Source organism: Furipterus horrens, unplaced genomic scaffold (assembly GCF_987537825.1).
Source record: "Furipterus horrens unplaced genomic scaffold, mFurHor1.1.pri manual_scaffold_12, whole genome shotgun sequence".
Lineage (NCBI taxonomy): Eukaryota > Metazoa > Chordata > Mammalia > Chiroptera > Furipteridae > Furipterus > Furipterus horrens.
In genome coordinates, this window is record NW_028327182.1 from 74,137,554 (window position 1) to 74,156,888 (window position 19,335).

The 19,335-nt window shown below is 35.8% G+C and overlaps 2 protein-coding genes across 7 annotated transcripts in view; both read left to right on the plus strand.

The window, feature by feature from the left end:
• Positions 1–9,385, plus strand: part of RNF170 (ring finger protein 170) — a 34,693-nt gene extending 25,308 nt beyond the window's left edge. For all 6 annotated transcript variants that reach the window (XM_090258033.1, XM_090258039.1, XM_090258034.1 and 3 more), the window contains 2 exons: positions 2,038–2,148; positions 6,601–9,385. In XM_090258033.1, coding sequence (XP_090114159.1) covers positions 2,038–2,148; positions 6,601–6,870 — 381 coding nt within the window. In that variant the 3' untranslated portion in view covers positions 6,871–9,385. The remainder of the gene's footprint in view (positions 1–2,037; positions 2,149–6,600) is intronic.
• A 2,467-nt stretch (positions 9,386–11,852) lies between these two features.
• Positions 11,853–16,392, plus strand: THAP1 (THAP domain containing 1). The gene is made up of 3 exons (XM_090258040.1): positions 11,853–12,376; positions 15,139–15,334; positions 15,894–16,392. Exons 1-3 carry the CDS (start codon positions 12,306–12,308, stop codon positions 16,263–16,265), a joined length of 639 nt encoding a protein of 212 aa, XP_090114166.1. The 5' UTR covers positions 11,853–12,305; the 3' UTR covers positions 16,266–16,392.
• The last annotated feature ends 2,943 nt before the right edge of the window (positions 16,393–19,335 follow it).

The following is a 19,335-nucleotide window of genomic DNA, read 5'->3' on the forward strand; positions in this document are numbered from 1 at the left end:
AAGCAGTCAACACTAAAACTTATTTGCCACTATCACCTCTCATCATCTTTAGCTATCTGCCAGCCACACTGAGACCAGGCCCTAGGCCTTGCGTTAAAGAATTATTTCTACCAAAGGCATGGAAACGGAATATCCTCTGCAGCCTCTAGAGCAGTGGTTCTCAACCTTCGTAATGCCGTGACCCTTTAATACAGGTCCTCATGTTGTGGTGACCCCCCAGCCATAAAATTATTTTCGTTGCTACTTCATAACTGTAATTTTGCTACTGTTATGAATCATAATGTAAATATCTGATATGCAGGATGTATTTTCATTGTTACAAATTGAACATAATTAAAGCATAGTGATTAATCACAAAAGCAATATGTAATTATATATGTGTTTTCCGATGGTCTTAGGCAACCCCTGTGAAAGGGTCATTCGACCCCCAAAGGGGTCGCGACCCACAGGTTGAGAACCACTGCTCTAGAGGGAATACAGCCATGCCTACACCTTGATATTAGGATTTCTGACCTCCCAAACTCTAAGATGATACATTTGTCTTGTTTTCAGCCACTGAGTTTGTGGTGACTTGTGACAGCAGCATTTGGAAACTAATACAATTGTCCTTTCAATTTTTTTATTTCTCACTCTGAAAATTCTCCCAAATTTCACAACTGACTTTTAAATTGTTTTCTAGACATCTCTACTTAGATACTTCACCAGCATCTTCAATTCAACTAGTCCAAAATTTAAATTATCTTTCTCCAAAAAAAACCCAAAAGACAAAAAACAAAAAAGAATTAGTTCCACCACCCACAGCTTTTCATAGGGTATGTATAAATTTATCAGGTGGTATCCTTTGGACCACCTGTAAATTGGCTAGAGGCTAGAAAGGTGGAGATAAAAGTTCTTTTAATATAATAGCTTTTGGTTTTCCAACTGTAGAGTAATTCATTCTGGAGGCAAGACAGGTGTCAGATACCTGCTTCACCTCCTGTGCCACTGGGAATAGTAATGCACAGGCTCATGCCTCTGACTAGAACACGCTCACCACTTCCCTCCGTGAATGCATACAGTAACACACCAATGGTCCTTTCAAAGGCTAGCTTAAGTTGTAAGCTTTCTGGACACCCCTGGGAGAAGTCCTTACTTTCAAGTATCATTACAACACCTTAGAACAGGATGTTGAATAGGTTTACCTCTCCTTTCTTGGAGATTGTGATCACCAACTTGCAAGGCCATGTCTTTATTTTATTTTATTATTTTAAAAAAATTTTATTTGTATATCAAGCACTTAGCACAGTGCCTTGCCTACAGTAGATGCTCAGTTAATATTTATTGAAAGAATACATTTTTATTAACAAATTCATGAAGAGACAACAATATGAGCACTCCTTTGTTTTAGCTGTTTGGAGAGCATCTGAGAAATGGGAAGCCCTAATTTTACAGCTGAACTGAGGAAGGACAAAAACAACAGCTAGATGATTTAAACCTAAATCTCATTGTATAGTGACCATTTCTCTTGGGGTTTTTCATGATCTGTCATCTGCAGATTACCCAAATGTGGTCCTTACCTCTACCATGGAGGAAAAGGGGTTTAATGTATTATATTACATAACAGTATCAAGAATTACCGTTTTTAATTATAATAGGGCTAGGTGCTTGAGAGCCAGTCTTTGTACTAAGTTAATTTCTGTATTATGGTTAGTAATATTTAAAGATATTTCAAATACCAGTAACTTTGCTTCTGAATGTTTTCTCGTCATTCTTGTATCTTCAACTGTAGAGAACTACTAACTTTCTCCCCAGTGTGGACTGGAAAATAATAGAACCAGTGTTTGGGTAATGTGCCCATTCTATTTTATAGATATTGAAATCACATTTGCATTGGATTTTATTGTAGGCAGTAATCTTACTTTCCTCTCCTGTGTTGCCTTTATTAAAGGAAATGAGTGAAATATAAATTCAGAAGGTTTTCTTGTTTTATTGAATACCACAAAATGAAAAAACTACTGCTACAGAAAGGTATAACAATTTTTTTTCTGAATTGTACAGGTAACTTTATTGCTACCAGTATTTAGTGAAAATGACCAGACTCAGGATGTTGTATCATTGCATCAAGATATTAACGATTATAACCGCAGATTCTCAGGGCAGCCCAGATCTGTAAGTAACATCATAGCAGGTACAAAGTTAGAGGGAACAAAGTTAAAGTATAATGATACTTCTCTTTTGTAAAGTGAGATTTACCAACAAATATTCTTGGACTATGAGAAACTTCATTGTTTATGTGTGTTGGGTCAAGTTTTTACTTTCATCATTGTTGGCATTCACTGAGTTACAGCTTTCCCAAGGACTACAGTTTTTCTACCTTCAAAAAAAGGCATTGTAAAAGTCTTTTAGGAAAAAGAGATACCAGCAAAAAATCAATAGGAAAAATTGGAGGGAAATATAAAATTATCAACTCCAATGTGATTCTAAAATAGAGTTTATGAGAAACTTACAACCGAGGACTTCTGGAGAGAGTTTGACAGTGGTGTTTTACTCTCGTTGTTTACCTTGTCCCGTGTTTGAAATGTCCCCTGCAGTAGCCCTGTATGTCATTATAGCTGTTCAAAGGCATTCTACTTCTAATAACATTCATTCTACCCTTGACGCCTCCAGCAAAAAAGGCATTTGATACATTAAGAACTGTCACATTTTATTGTGTCATTCCAGTTTTATCAAAATATAGCAAGTCCAAACTTAGTATATGGAAAGCCCAGACCTTTCCCCCAAGCTCTAGACTTTATATATCCAACTGCGTAGCTTACTTGGATGCTCCATAGGCCTTTCAGACTTCCAGGTAGAACATTAAACTGATCCCTCCCCAACACAGTTAACCCCTTTCTCAGTCTTACTGAGTTCCCCCATTCCCTCATTCCCCTCATGTGATCTGTAAATAAGTTGTACCATTTCTTTTCTTTTTGGGGGGAGTCCTGCCATTTTTACCTTATAAAAATGTCCTATGTCTGTAGCCATATTAGTCAAAGTCACCAGCATCTCTTGCGCAGGACAATTGCAGCGGCCTCTTCACTTTGACTTTTTTCTCTGCATAACAGTCCAAGTAATATTTTGAAAACATAAGTAAGGCCATGATGCTCTTATGTTTTAAAACTTGCAATTTGGGGGAACAATGTTCCAACTCCTTACTGTGGCTTACGAGGCCCGCTATGACCGGGCCCTCCCCCATGCCTAACGTCTTGCATTGCTCTCCCCCTCGCTCACCACACTTAGCTACGCTGGCCTTTCAGCTCTCAGAATAGCTCATAGTCTTTCCTCATAACGCCTTCACACGTGCCATTCATTTCCTGTTTGGAGTGCTGTCTCATCCTTTAGGTAGTTCTAAAGTAAACCTTCCTCCAGGTGCTTCCCCTGACAACTGAGCTACAGTATTCTCTTACTGCTGTCTGTATTTTCTTCATAGCATTTGTCACAGACGGCACTCAGTTCTTGTTCATTGTCTTTCTCTCCATAGACTAAAAGCGCCATGAGACCAAGGACGTGTTTGTTTAGTCAGTACTATGTTCTCATTGTGAAATTCAGTGTCTGGGTGTAGTAGGCCCTTAATGTGTATTGAGTAAATTAATGAATTATCCTTGAGGCACGAATTGATACTATTACTCCCAGGCAAGAATATAAACTATTTAGTGTTTTAGTAATAAACAACTATGTGCTTTTGTGCTCCCTTGCTTATATTCCTCATTCTGTAATGTCATGCACGTTTAAAGGTATAGTTTCATCTGTTGTGAATGATCACAGGTAAATTTTTTAGATGTTTAAGCAACAAGTAAAACTTAATCTAGCCACTCGTCTTCTGTAGTTATTTGATCCAGTAATTTTTTGAAACATATCCTCCAGTGACACCTATAGGATGATTCTTTGAAAATCAGTGTTTCAAATTCAAGAACTACCACTGAACTTTAAGATAATAATTTTAAGATAATCATTCATATTTTTAAGTGTGAAGCATACCATTGCTCAGTTCTTATTTCTGTGTGTGTGTCAGTTTTATATTTAACAAGTAAGAAAGCTTGGTATGTGATGATGATACAATATAATAAAGTTATTCTAACTCATTCGAAGTTGAAGTAAGATTGTGATTAGCATACAAGCATTTCTTAGTAACTCATTTCATATTTCTTGTCTATAATTACAAGTTTTATATAAATAATACTATATGAGCATTGAAAAGTAGCTCTGATAGTGGACAGAAAATTGTTAGAATATTTGAAGTAATTTACCATTGACCTTGTGAAACTGTACAGTTGTTTTGCTTTAAATATTAGTTTCTTCCATAGATAATAGAAAGTTAATATAGGAAGTGACTCTAAAAAGACCAATTTTGTTCATTTGTGACCAGTTTTCCAAAAGGAGTTACAAGATTTTCTTTACATTGTGTTTTTAAAACTGTTTTCTCAACACTTGTTCAATTCCCATTTTTGTCTCCATTTTCCCTCTCAATTTATCTGGCACTTGTTAAATCAATAAAATATATACATAGAGTTGGATTTACAATATTTATACAGATTGTTAAAATAGCTGAACTGTGGGCAATATAATGACCACAGAAAGTGACCTACTTCCTCTGGTCAGTTTGTGTTATATCTACCAAATTCTGAAAAATAGTAAGTTATGTTGAAGGGTCATGGTAGGTCATTACTACACAGGACCTTAGGTCATGTAGTAACTAACCGCTACATAGAGCAAATGAGAAGTTTGCAGTCAGAGAGTAAACTGACTTGCTCAAGGTCATGCAAATACAGGATGGGGCAAAAGTAGGTTAACAGTTACTGGTATGGAAAATAATTAATAAATAATAATAAAAGAATAAATTGTTTTGTATACTCACAACTGTAAACCTACTTTTGCCCCACCCTGTTAGATATTGGTTCTATCTTTACTTTTTAACAGCTTTCTTTAGATGTAATTTACATGCCATTAGAGCACATATTTTAAAGTATACAATTCAATGATTTATAGTATATTTAGAATAAATATAATCTAATTACCACCATGATATAATTTTAGAATATTTCATTCTCCCAAAAGCTTTAGCAGTCCCTTCCCGTTCTCCCCCGTCCTTTTCCCTCTCCCCAGTCCTTGGCAGCCACTAATCTATTTTCCATCTATTTGCCTATTCTAGATATCTCACTATTTTATCTGAATGGGATAATACAATATATGGCCTTTTGTCTCTGGCTTATTTCACTTGACATAATGTTTTCAAGGTTCATCCACGTTGTAACATATCTCAGTACTTCATTGCTTTTTGTTATATTTGTCTTTTTTTTTCAATTACAGTTGACAAACAATATTATATTAGTTTCAGGTGTACTACATAGTGATTATGCATTAGTGTATCTTACAAAGTGATCACCCCAATAAGTCTAGTATCCCATCTGACACCACATATAATTATTAGAATATTGACTATATCCCTTATGCTAGTACTTCATTGTTTTTTTATGGACAAATACTATATCTCATTTTGTTTATCCTTTTGTGAGTTGATGGGCATTTGAATTGTTTCCACTTTTTGGCTATTATGAATAATGCTCACATTAACTCGTGTGCCAGTTTTTGTGTAGACATATGTTTTCATTCCTCTTGGGTATATGTCTTGCTGTGCAATCGCTGGATATTGTAATAACTCTTATGTTTCACATTTTGAGGAACTGCCAGACTGTCTCCTAAGGGGCTCTCTGTTTCCACCAACAGAGTATGAGGGTTCCAATTTCTCCATTTCTTATCACTTTTTTCCGTATCTTATAATTTTTAAAAATGTATGTCATTTGTTAAAGTTCAGCTGTGAAATTATGCTCATTTATGTAAAAACCTAGTAATTGATGTGTTTCTGTACATATTTATAATCTAATCGCTTTCAAAATGGTATTCCAAAAATCTTTGTGGCAATTACTAATTTTCTTAAGTTTGAGCTAAGCAGAATAAACATCCTAAGAAGGGATCAGTTTCATTGCTATTTTTAGGCTATCAAAGCCCTTGATATTGATGTGTCTTTAATGTATAATACTTATATATTTTCTGGCAATTTATAAAAGGTCATTTATATACAGTATCTCTTTTAGTTCTTGAAAGCCCTCCTGGTACATAAATACTCAATTGTTGACTTTATCTCTAGTAGGTTAAACAACAAGGACACCTGGCTAATAAATAAATGATTTTAAATTCAAACCCAGATCTGACTTTAAAGCTGAGGCTTGAGCTCAAGCCTCAGACTCTAATCCTATACAGTAGGTTCTTTGTTTATTTTACTAACTCAAATTAGAAGTAACTTGTTTTACATTATTATGTCCTATATTTTAAGTCTGCTGACATTTTAGATGTTTTTCAATTATCTGCAATAAGACCTATTTTATAAGAACCTAGTAATCAAACAACTATTTTTAAATAAAAGGGATAACTAGAAAATACAATGGTCAATCAATAGGTGGAACTTCTTAATTCATGTTAACTGAGTTTGCACATTGTAGGAAAATTATATTATTATTAAATTATATTATTTTGAAGTCTGAAACATAAGATGCCAAATCATAATATTTGTTTTTCCCCTACCAGATTATGGAAAGAATTATGGATCTACCCACTTTACTGAGACATGCATTCAGGGAAATGTTTTCAGTCGGTGGCCTTTTCTGGATGTTCCGTATCAGGATAATACTTTGTTTAATGGGAGCTTTTTTCTATCTTATATCACCTCTAGATTTTGTACCTGAAGCCTTGTTTGGAATTCTGGGCTTTTTAGATGATTTCTTTGTCATCTTTTTGTTGCTTATCTACATCTCTATTATGTATCGAGAAGTGATAACACAGAGACTACACAGGTGAAAAAGAGTTTACTAAAATATGAGCTAATGTGTAAAAGCAAACAAATGGACCTATGGCAGTATAAAGCATTAGAATATTACCTTACAAACTGAAGACCGCTGTATGACAAACATTATTATTTTGCAAATACCTAGTAATATATGACTGGAATTTTTACATGTTATATTGGGGTTAGGGTTATAATAATTTACAACTGTATCTTGATTGTATTATCTTTAAAGTCTCTGGAAAAAACATGGAATTATATAAAAAGGGATGATTTTATATATTTTTTCTTTTCCCCAAAATTACTCAGATTAATTGGATGTATAGTGAGATATTGTTAAATGTACACTTTATCCAAGTTTTCCTCCTCAGTGAGTACCTATATGATAATATATTGCAAAGAGACTCATCTAAATATTTTTGTTACAATAAAATATTGCACAATATTCAGGAAAAGTTAGTGTTTCTTTTAGAACTAGCTAAGTTTTGTGCATTTGGAGCAGTTCTGCTTTTCCATTCCGATATGTCTTTGTTATCGGCTGGAAGTGAACAAAGAACCTTGAACTTTATGATCTGATTTCACATTCTGGTTTACAAAACACTAGAAGAATTAACAAGATGTAGGACATTTATCTCCAGTCAGCATACTTATAGTCTCAATATGGCATTTAAACCAGAGTTTGGTCCTTTTATAGGAACAGTGTGTCAAAGTAACTTGTAAAGGAAATGTTTTTTCAGGACCCTGGGTGATACTGCAAACACATAGTAATTGGAAGCATTTCTGAGGAAAGTGGTTCTTCATGGCTTGAGTATCAAACGGGGTACTAGAGTGTACTAGGAACACTTTGACAGGAGAAGTTCCTGGTGAACTAGAGAAACAGAATGGACAAATTTGGTTCATTTTCTCTTGACAGAAAACTTCTAACATTGTTCCTAGATTGCAGCAGATAGCCCAGATTCATCAGGTCTTAAGCAGAATGAGCAAATGTCAGAGATGATTCAATAGGAAGGTCATCTTGGTTTTTTTAATGGCTACAGCGTAAGTATCTAATGCTTTCTTCTGCAGTTTTGTTTAAAAAGAACTAAAACCGCAAGTATTATGAAATCCTAACTCCCTCAGCTGAACTCATTAGCAAAGTGGTCAGCAGGGAGGTTGCTGATGCCAAGGGGTATGAGCCTCCCTATGTATACAGATAAAAAAAGAACAAATCTGTCTGTCACAGTCTCCCAAATTAATCAGATTAACCATCAACTAATAAGATGCTGGATAAAATGTCAATAATAGTGTTTTCTAATTTGGGCCTAGGACAAAGCTGTTGCTTGTTAGAGAGAAAAACAATACTTAAAAGCACATTATAATTAAAGCAATTTCTCACGTACTTTTCATTTTATGTTTAAGACGGTTATGTGAAGAAGGCAGGGTGGTGTCTTTTCACAGGTGAAATCCCTGTATTACTGATGACAGGTTTTTTGTTTGTTTTTGTGTGAAGCCACCCACAAATAAGTGACTGAACTAGTATTGGACTCAGTAGGACTCCTGCATGGGTTCAGATAAATGTGAGGGTTATTACGAAGGGGCGAAGCTAGAGAGAACCTGGGCCCCCTTGGAGTCTTCTGGAACATACTGGAGTGAGATTGTATAGGTGCTCCAAAGAAGAAAGGTCTAGAAAGATGACACATCAAGACTTCATGAATCCTAAATCTATACTTCCAAATCAAACATCTAATAGGGTAGTATACTTCACAGAGAAACATTGAGCATCAGTTACAGATTCTAGAAGTTAATGACTAGGCGTTTGTTACACCAGACTAGAAATGCATTTCCTCCCAATTGCAAATTTGGTGTAGGGCTATACAGCAATGTCATTTTTTAAAGTATTTCACTTTCTCTGCATGTTCTGCTTCAAGTGTCACATTTCTAGTTACAATAATTTTATTATAATATTGAAATTCCTTGTAAGACTTTGCTGGGAAAGGTGTATTGTACCAACTTTTGTAACATACAAAAACACTGTATGATCTGGTCTTATTAAATAGAAAAGGGAACATGTAGACATCTCAGAATTTTAGACCTGCTTATTATGTTACATGTATTGATCACTGATAATAAATGTAGATGGTATCCGAGAGAGTATTTAAAGCAAGTAGAGTCAATCAGTGTTTTCAACATCATAATACTTTTATGATTCAGAGTGAGATCACATAAACTTTGTAAACAATAATATTGTAACTTTCACAAAAACAAGTGGTCCAACCCCAAGAGCAGGTAACTTGGGCAGGTCTATGGAAAACAAGGCGGAGTAAATAATTGTTCTCAGTGCCCACTAGAACAATGGGTTCAGCCACCACAGTTCTCGGCACTTGAAAGCAATAGGGGAAGAAAAGAACTGTCTTGGTTCCTGTGGCGGTGCAGATACCTACCTCACAGAATTGTTGCAGAGAATTGATGGTCTGGTTCAAACTTTGTGGTTTAAGAATCTGTCAAAACACTTACTCTTTTGAATAAAAGCAACATATCTAAAATTAAAAAGTAGCTGTTATTTTCCTGTTTCTTTGATATTGTTTGCTTTAAAATTTAGAACTCCTAAAATAGCATTCAGTATAATGGTTGCAATGGTTTTCTTTTTCACTAATAGACATCCATTATCTCATCACATTTCTAATTAATTTTCCACAGATGTTTTTAAATTTACAAGTAGAAACATTTCTGTTTTTGAGAAACATTACTTATCTGGGTAACCTAAATTATTTATGGACAAAAAGGGTGGAAATTAATTAAGAGATTAGGCCTGTACCCCGATTCCCCACCCCTATTTCTTTTGAGTGTATATTTAATGACTGAAATTGCGTATCTGATAACTGAAACGATCTTTTCTGAGTCTCTGCCCTCATGTCTGTATCAACATCCTTTCCCTTGTCTTTATAACACTGAATGTACTCAAGGCTCTCCTGTTTTGCTATAGAGCAACCCATAAAACTAGGACTGGGTCAAAAAAAAAAGGCACTCAAGGTTTCAAGGCCCTAAGACTTGTCTCCCAGGATCAGGCCAGTAGGCTGTAAGGGCTGCTGACAGTCACAGAGATAAAGACAATTACTGAAATTGTGTTGTTATTGTCAGAAACAGACCATTTTCATGGCATCAATATTTGAGCACTGAGTCCTTGACAGCAAACAATTTGAGATCGTATTAGTCACTGTCATCGTCATCCATCTGCCTCCTCTGCTTAGTCCCATATCCCAGATTGGTGCATGAGAGGAGTAAACACTGTTATAAAACACTGAGCATGTTTAGTTAGTTTCCTTATTCTCTTTTATCAGACTAGTGGTATATAATGTAGGCATTTTGAAGGGAATGTAATAATAGGATGTAGGAGAAAGCTAAGGGCTAAGGATGTTTAAACTCATTGGTATCTAATATTTTAGATTTTAATGTTTAAAAACAAAAATTTTTTTTAAACTATTTAAAAACACCTGATATTCAAATCAAAACATTCACCCTTCCAATTGGCCTTAGGGAAGACCTATAATTTTTATCTATATGAAAATTAACCTTGTTTCACTAATCCAGGAATATTAGAAATGTTAAAGGCCCTTACAAATGGGCTACTGTTTGTATTTTCTCATATAAAAGCTATAGATAGCTCCCTAGAAAAATTCATATATACATGTTTGTATACTTTTGATTCCTTTTCAGGGGATTCAAGATCTGAACATTTATGGATTCCAAATTAAGAATTCCTCCATTAGCCCTACAGCCTTACTCCACAGATGAAGATAATGTGGCCCAGAAAGAATGAATGCTAAGGTATTTTTTTCATAAAAATTATAGAAAAAAAGCATAGTTGGATAGAAATTAAAATCTAAATTGTTAGATATCAATGAGTTTAAAAACATCTTTAGCCCTTAGCACTCTCCAAGCAAGTGCCTTTTTTTTTTTTTTCAGTTTATCAAGCAAGACAAAGTTTATCCTGGAATAATTGTAACAAAACGTACTCTTTTAATGTGAAGATTTAAATTTTGATTTTTGCTTAAAAGGTGTTATAATAGCAAATGAATTACTTTGGAGAACTTTTTAAATATTGTTTTTTAATTTATTGATTTGAGAGACTGAGAGAGAGGGAGAGAGAGAAATGGTTTGTTGTTCCACTTCTTTGTGCATCATTGGTTGATTCTTGTATATGCCCTGACTGAGGATGGAACCTGCAACCTTGGCGCATCAGGATGATGCTCTAACCAACTGAGAGCTACTCCAAGTTACCCAGCCAGGGCCAAAAAACATCAAACTTCTAACTATACTTACTCAGTTTATGCGATTTACTGTCCTTCCCTCAAATGAATACATAAAACTAAGGCATATATTCATGTTTGATATTTATTGAAGGGGTAAAATAAGATCAAATGAGCATATAATCATCTCATTCTCTTTAAAAAAGGCAGTTTTACATATCTTATGTGGCCCTTGTTTGCTTAATGAGCCGCTTTATTAAAGTAGAATTCCAAACATTTTATAAATGAAAGGTAATAACTTTCATAAAGAAAGCATAGTTTAACCATCACTTCAGTCAAGACATTACCACCGTCCCATAAGCCCCATTTCTTTGCCTGTCTCCCCAAAAAGAACCTTTTCTGCAGTTTTACCTACTTTTCTATTATTCTACAAAAAATAGAATCATGTATATTTTGACTCTGGCTTAACATCATGTAAGAACCATCCATACTGTATGGGTAATAGCTTCTTACTTTGGTTGCTATATAGTATTCCATTGTATGAGTATATCACAAGTCATATACAGCCATTAATAGGCCTATGGATTATGTCCGTCAACATTTTGTACAAATCACACGATCGGTGGCCGCCCTTTTAAAGAAATCGGCACAAAGATTCAGTGACTTCAGCCCTACACCTGTCCTCTTTAAGCCAGCACACCTAATGGGCCGTATTATTCTGTACGCTAAAGCCTCCTGATAAATTAACCCAAGGAAGGGACACCGGAGGCAAAGCACTGCAGGGAAGTCATGCTCCGCTCCCAAGGATTCCTCTCCCAAGGAATTCCTTTCCTCCCATCCGGAAGGTCGAAGGCCCTCCCACGTCAGCGAGGCTGAGCCCACTGCATCACACGCGGGGTCTCAGCCAATGGCCTGCTTCCCAGGGAACGTTACCTCTGACCTCAAGGCTAATCAGAAACAGCAGGACGAACTCCTCGCGAGAGGTGAGATTGAAGCTTCCTCCGCCATCTTGGAGATGGGAGACGGGGGATGGTTGTGGTCTTTCTGCTAATGCAAACAACAAAACGGGCACATCAGCCACCCCCAAGTAAGGCTAACATCACTGTAATTGTTGGCCAAACCTACAGAAGAAGCGAGGGTGTCAAAGCGGAGAGCAGCGACATTGATAACAGCTTCACCGGCCTGCTGGGGCGAAAGAAGTGAAACGACCGAGGACTGGAAGGATGGTGCAGTCCTGTTCCGCCTACGGCTGCAAGAACCGATACGATAAGGATAAGCCCGTTTCTTTCCATAAGTAAGTGTTGTTTGCGCCTAGCGGGGTGGGCCCCTGCTCGGTATGGGGGTGCGCAACCGGTTAGGCTCGGGGGCGGAGCCAGGCACGTGTCCGCGCGAGACCTAGCGAGAGGGGCGTAGGCAGGGGCGGGGTGCGGCTGAGTGCCAGTGGGGGGTCTACTCTGGGCTGGGCGTTGGGCGAGTTGCAGGTTGTGGGTGCGCACGCCCGATTGCGGAGGGCTGCGCGTTCCCGGCGTGCGTCACCTCCGTTATCGGTGACCAGTTCTCACGCGCAAGGTCCACCAGTGGGCGCGACGCTCACTCGCCGCCTGAAGTGGGCTGGTTCGGGGCGCGCGGGCAATGCCAATAGGGGCCCCACATGTCTGAGGGCTCCAGGCGAAGAGGCGTTTGGGTTTCACCAACAGGTCGTGGAGAAGCCAGTTGGTGATAACTCTTTAGAAGTAAATTTGAAATTTAAAAACAAGTCACTGTTTTTCTTCCTTGCGGTGGTTGGGAGGCCAACATGATTAAGGATTGGTTTTTGGCCAGGATTTCAGGGAAGATGTGTATGGGCAAATTTCTAGGAACCAACCCTTAAGGACCTCTTAAGTTTTAGACAGTTTCTGGTACTGCTAAGATGAATAGTTTGTTTTCAGCACACAATAATGATAACATGGACAATAATAATACGGACTATGATCAAGTGCTGTAATAAAGGTCAGTGTGAGCTCTTTGGTGCAGAGAAGAACCTGCCCCACATCTTTAAGGACTGTTTTATCCAAAAGGTGTTGCATTCCTTAATTCATTAGTTATATGAATTATTCATAGCTAAATAGTGACACAAGCAAAATGTTAAATATTTTTTCAGTTTTTTTGTGGTCATTTATGTTTAACAGCAGATGTGGGTGCATTTTTATATTCTTGATACAGTATGAGAAGGACCGTACAGAAATAAGAGTGCCTAATGCATAGGGAGATCTTGAGTGATGTTTCTCTCTTCAGAGAAAGGAATAGGACAATTAACACTTCGAGAATTCAGTTCAGTATATCTTAACATTACCTCTTGATTTATTGGAATTTCTGAAAGCTGATGAATTGATCTCTCCAGTGTAGGGAATCAGTCAGGAGATAGTGGGTGACACCATCACATCCATTCAGCTCTCCACCTCCCCATTCTAATGATTTGGCAGAAGGAATCTAAAAACACAGAAAACCCTTCATTGGCATGGGAAGCTACTTAAGGATGACATTCACACATAAGAAATACTGAGTTTCTGCTGGCTGTTAAACAATTGAATGGAAAGAACAACTAACCTGCGTCTCATCCTTTAGAAGAATTTAGGGGAGCAAATGGGAAAGAGCTTGACAGAACTTCACAAACAACCTGAGCACTTGTAATCCTTGAGTTAGAAGGCCCTAGGTGCTGAATTTTACCAGTGGTTGCTACCGTAGTTTGTACTTCTCGAGGCCATTTCGAGCAGAGATCTTCTAGGGGTATTTCTTTCCCCGGTTTCTATATGGTGGTAGTGGGAAGAGCTATGCTGGACAAAGGGACTGTCATAAAGATCCCTTAGACCTTCAGGATAATAGCAGAGCCAGGTGCTGGCATACTTTGGAAGAGAAACTGGAACATGCAGTAGAAATATTCTTCTCTGGCTTCTTTCCAATACCCCCAGCTTACTAAATCCCTGACCTGGAAAAATAAAATCACAACAAATTTAAACTCTTCCTACCTCCCTTTTTCTGGGCCTAACATATTTCAGTAGATTAAGAGGTAAATAAAAAAATTTTGTTTTTTATTTAGCATTGTAATCAACGATAATTTGATTAATTCATATGTAGGTAGAAACATGCAATTTTGTTTTACAGTATACAGAAAATCACTGGTAAAAAAATTACAAATTCACTCTGTAGTATGTATTTTACTTGAAACTTTTAGTGTCTTCAATATAAAAAGTTAAACAGTAGTAAATGACAGACTAGAGCGCTACATGGTTTACCTTTGTGTATTTAGATATGTGTGGAATACCTGTATCTGTCAGTGAAAGTTATTTCTTGTAATGGAGGAGGAAAAAAACAGTATTAGGCACGTAAACCTTGCACCCCACCTTTCTTCACCAACTCAACTGCACACATCCGCCAACATGGCAAACTTTTAATACGTACATTTTTACATTCTGCAAATTCTTAATTGGCCTGTCTTATTTAGACTATATGTATCATTATATTTGATAATCTTATAACTGCTATGTGATAAGTAAAATTTCTATAAGAAATACTTCCTTTTTTTTTCTTTAAAGATTTTATTTGTTTTTAGACAGAGGGGAAGGGAAAGAGAAAGAGGGAGAGAAACATCATTTTGTTGCCTCTTGCACACACCCCGAACTGGAGGTCTGGCCTCCAACCCAGGCTTGTGCCCTGACCAGAATCGAACCGGCAACTTTTTGGTTCGCAGGCTGGTGCTCAATCCATTGAGCCACACCAGCCAGGGCAGAAACACTTGTGCAAAAACAAACAAACAAACAAAAAATACCATACTTGGAGAGGTGACTTATGTCCCACAGTAGTGGGTGGTCAGTTTAGTTATAGGATCTTTAAAACAAATACATTTAAAGGCACAACTAATAACTGAAAAGAAGAAAAAGTAGAGCTATTGTTTTGATCAAATACTCATCAGTGTGTTAACACCAATGTAAGATGGTTATTTCCTAAGCAGGAAAGCTTGGATGTGCCTTTGAAACATAATAATAATAAGGTAATAGAACTGAATTATATCATCTTTAGGTTTCCTCTTACTCGACCCAGTCTTTGTAAAGAATGGGAGGCAGCTGTCAGAAGAAAAAACTTTAAACCCACCAAATATAGCAGTATTTGTTCAGAACACTTTACTCCAGATTGCTTTAAGAGGGAGTGCAACAACAAGTTACTGAAAGAGAATGCTGTACCCACAATATTTCTTTGTACTGAACCGCATGACAAGGTAATGTGTTTTTAAATATTGGCTTTTTACCCCGTTTTTAAAATTAATGTCTTTATTGTGGAAATTTGGGAAATTCAGAGTAGTGTTAAGAAAACATGTTATCTGAAACCTATCACTTGTAAATAACCACTGTTAACAGTGATATCCTTTTAAAAAATACAAAATTTAGTTTATTAAATAAGTTAAATATCCTCACACTAAGAAACTCAACCAAGCTTTGTAATTTACTTTTAAGATCACTCCATACCTCTGCTTGTATGTTGATTAGTTTTTGTTTTTCTTTATCAGTAATAGTTCATTTTCAAAGTATTTTTCCCCTTAGGTTTAAATACTACTTAGTAGCTCATTAAATTTTGTTTATCATTCTGCCTCTTTCTTACATTCATTTCTACTTCAGGTAGAAAAGTATAATTAAAACTTAAACTACATTCTCATTTTTGAATGTTTCTTTACTAAGATTTATTTTAAAAGTCTTATATTCTTAAATTCCACAGGTAAATTTTTCTAAATTGTTATTTCTGGTTATTAAATTCAAACATACTTTGCATTATTGTTTTAGAAGGAAGATCTTCTGGAGCCGCAAGAACAGCTTCCCCCATCTCCTTTAACACCTCCCATTTCCCAGGTTGATGCTGCTATTGGATTACTAATGCCTCCTCTTCAGACCCCCGATAATCTCTCAGTTTTCTGTGATCACAACTATACTGTGGAGGATACAATGCACCAGAGAAAAAGGATTCATCAGCTAGAGCAGCAAGTCGAAAAACTCAGAAAGAAGCTCAAGACTACACAGCAGCGATGCAGAAGACAAGAACGACAGCTTGAAAAATTAAAGGAGGTTGTACACTTCCAGAAAGAGAAAGACATATCAGAGAGAGGTTATGTGATTCTGCCAGATAACTACTTTGAAATAGTTGAAGTACCAGCATAGAAAAAATGAAACTTGTATTGGTTTTTAATGGGGCAATACCACATACCCTCTTCTAGCCTATAAAGGAGTTTCATCTGAGAAAACAACACTTGATTACTTGTATAAAAACAATTCAGAATATTTTTTAAAAAATTAGCTATATACTGTAAAATTGCTAATGTTTTTGTTTGTAATTTCAGGGTTTTTACATTTTAACAAAATATTTTAAAAGTTATAAACTAACCTCAAAGCACCAGTGTAAGCTGGCTTCAAGACTGAGGCTTTTTGTTTTCTAGTTTGAGTATTTATAGAAATAATGTAAAAATAAAAAGGAAAGAGAATGATGACAGCGCAGTAAGGATGATTTAAGTTTAAAATTCGTTTATTGAGAGAACTTAGTTATATTTTAAATCAGAAGTATTGGTTAGATCATGGTACATAACTTCTCAGAATATATATAATCTTAGTCACACATTCTTATTTGTAAAGTCAGAAGATTCATTTATCTTTCTTAATTACTTGTCAAAGATAAATTGGCAAGTCAACACTTTAAAAACAGATATCTTCAGAGCAGAAACTGTAGTCATTCCATACCTAATTAATATGGTTAAATAACTATATAATGAATGGATTTTTAAAAAGTGGGCCCCTCTTTTTCCTCCCACTGTCTAGCATTATAAAGTTAAAAGTGTATCTCCAGTGGAAGAAACACTAACAAAGTAGGCATTGGTATCCATGAGTAATAAAAACAGGGGCCTGATCTGTGGTATGCCTTTTTTGCTCATTACCCCTGAACTAAGGGACATCCAGTTCCCCAGCTGTAGTTATATTTGCATCTAAATCTCTTAACAAATATGTTGTGTCTGTAGAGTATGTTTTGTATCATAATATGGTAATCCTGAATCTGACTAATTGATTTTGGTCAAGGGTTCACATGAAAAATTATTTCTTCACTTAAAAAAAAAAAACCTTTTTTTTTTTTCCATTGCTTTTAGAGAAAGGAGGGAGAGAAACATCAATTGGTTGCCTCCTGTATGCCCAAACGGGGAATTGTATGCATCCAGAATGGGGATCTGACCGCCACCTTTCAGTCACAGGGTGGCGCTGCAACCAACTGAGCCACATCGGCTAGGGCAATTTCTTCACTTTTAACACGTTAGAAATTAAATCCCATTTTACTTAAATGAGTGGTTTGTATTCAGAAGCAGCCTAATATGTAGTGTTTATTTTCCTGAATGTTGAGATTTAAGCACTGAGGTTTTTGTTCAAACTGTGAATTGTATTCTGAGTTTGTGATAAATTTACATGTGTTTGCAATGAGATATGTTCTGAGTAAACAAATACTGCCATAATACTTACCTACTTAGATTTAGAGTAACTATTTCAACTGTAATTATATTTCAAAGTACACTGAGATAGTTGAAGAGTAACAAACCTTTTAAGGCAGTATTAAAGATATGAAACAATGATGTTCAGAAGTGTCTTTTGTAGAACTGTTTTTCAATGTAATTCATTGCCATGCTGCAAATGGATAGTACTTTAATTCATGGAGATTTGATTTTCAATGAACCGGTATTTCAAAAATAGAAAGTTTTGATTAGAAGATTACTAAACATTATATAGTCTGATAATATTTAGAACTAATTCTGATGAATCAAAGGACTTTTTCTAGTCATTCATGGATCTCATCACTGGTTTTGGAAGTTGCAAAGTCTCCAAGTATTTGTTTTTACATTTCATCTCTAGCAATTCCTGGAGGCTATGTGGGTAAATACTTTGCCAAAGTATATATTTTTTTTCTAAATTGTCATCTACATAAAAGAAAATCTGCATGTGTGTGTATGTGCATGTGTGTGTCCATAGAACCAACACTCCAACATTAAATTGTAAAAGTGGACATAATAATTACTTTAAGCATCTTAGCATTATGATTTAACCTGAAGCTATTTCCTTTTCATAACAGACATAAATCCATGTTTGGAGAGAGATGAGCAAGAAACATGTATATCAACTGTTTGCATATAAATAAGTTATATTTTAACATAAGGATTTTGAGGTACAGGTGCTTATTTGTGAATTTGAGATGTAACATTTGTTGAATGTTTTTAAATTTTATTTTGTCTATTGTATTTAGAACATTGATGAGAAAAGGAGACATTTTAGGCTACTTTAGGTCCTGTTTGAGCATAATGAAACTCTTTCTGAATCAGGAACAAGGTCTCAATCTGAAACATTGGGAGAGGACTCATGTGAACTGCAGCATATTCTGAACTTTTTTTTTTTTTGAGAACAATTATTTTATTTACTTTCCCACACACCAATAACTGAAATGAGTAGTTTAATCTTATAGCTCCTCAGAAAAACATAGCACTATTGAGTGTCTATTACATCCTATGGAGAACTTCAATCTTAGGTCACAGCGTTAAGAGCTCCTGGTTTTGGTCCCATTGAACATTTATTTTAAGCACATACAGTAATGTCCTAAAATTTCCACCTATGTGTGACATAATCTGGCAGTAATGGTGTGAAGAAATCATTGTTTCTTAATAGAACTGCTAGGAAAACTATAGAATCAAGATCTTTGAATTAGAAGGGACTTAGAAATCATTGAACACTAGCCCAACCTCTAAACCCTAAAGAAATTTTCTTGTAAAATATCTCTGATAGTGGTCATCTGTTCTCTGTTTGCCATTTACATTTAAGCAATTCTGCTTAGGTTCTTTAAAATGGGTTTCTGGATTAGAATAGAATTAGTTGCCACTCTGTTCATATTCATTTATAATACAAATATAAACTCACTTTGAACTGCTGCATAGTTTGAACTGTCAAATTACAGAAGTTTTAAATTTTTATAAAGTGTTTACTAATTGTATACCTGTTATGTGTGCTAAAAATATTTGTCATTATAGTAAAGAAATAGTGGTGTCTAAAATTATTAGCAAAACTTTTTACTTGGAAATCCAAGTACATGAGGAGATTGTTTTTCTTTAATTTTGTAATCCCTTTATTAGAAGTATAATAATAATGGTGAAGGCAAATGAAAATTTCACTTGACATGGATTTTTTTAGGTTAAATTAATATTCTCTTTAA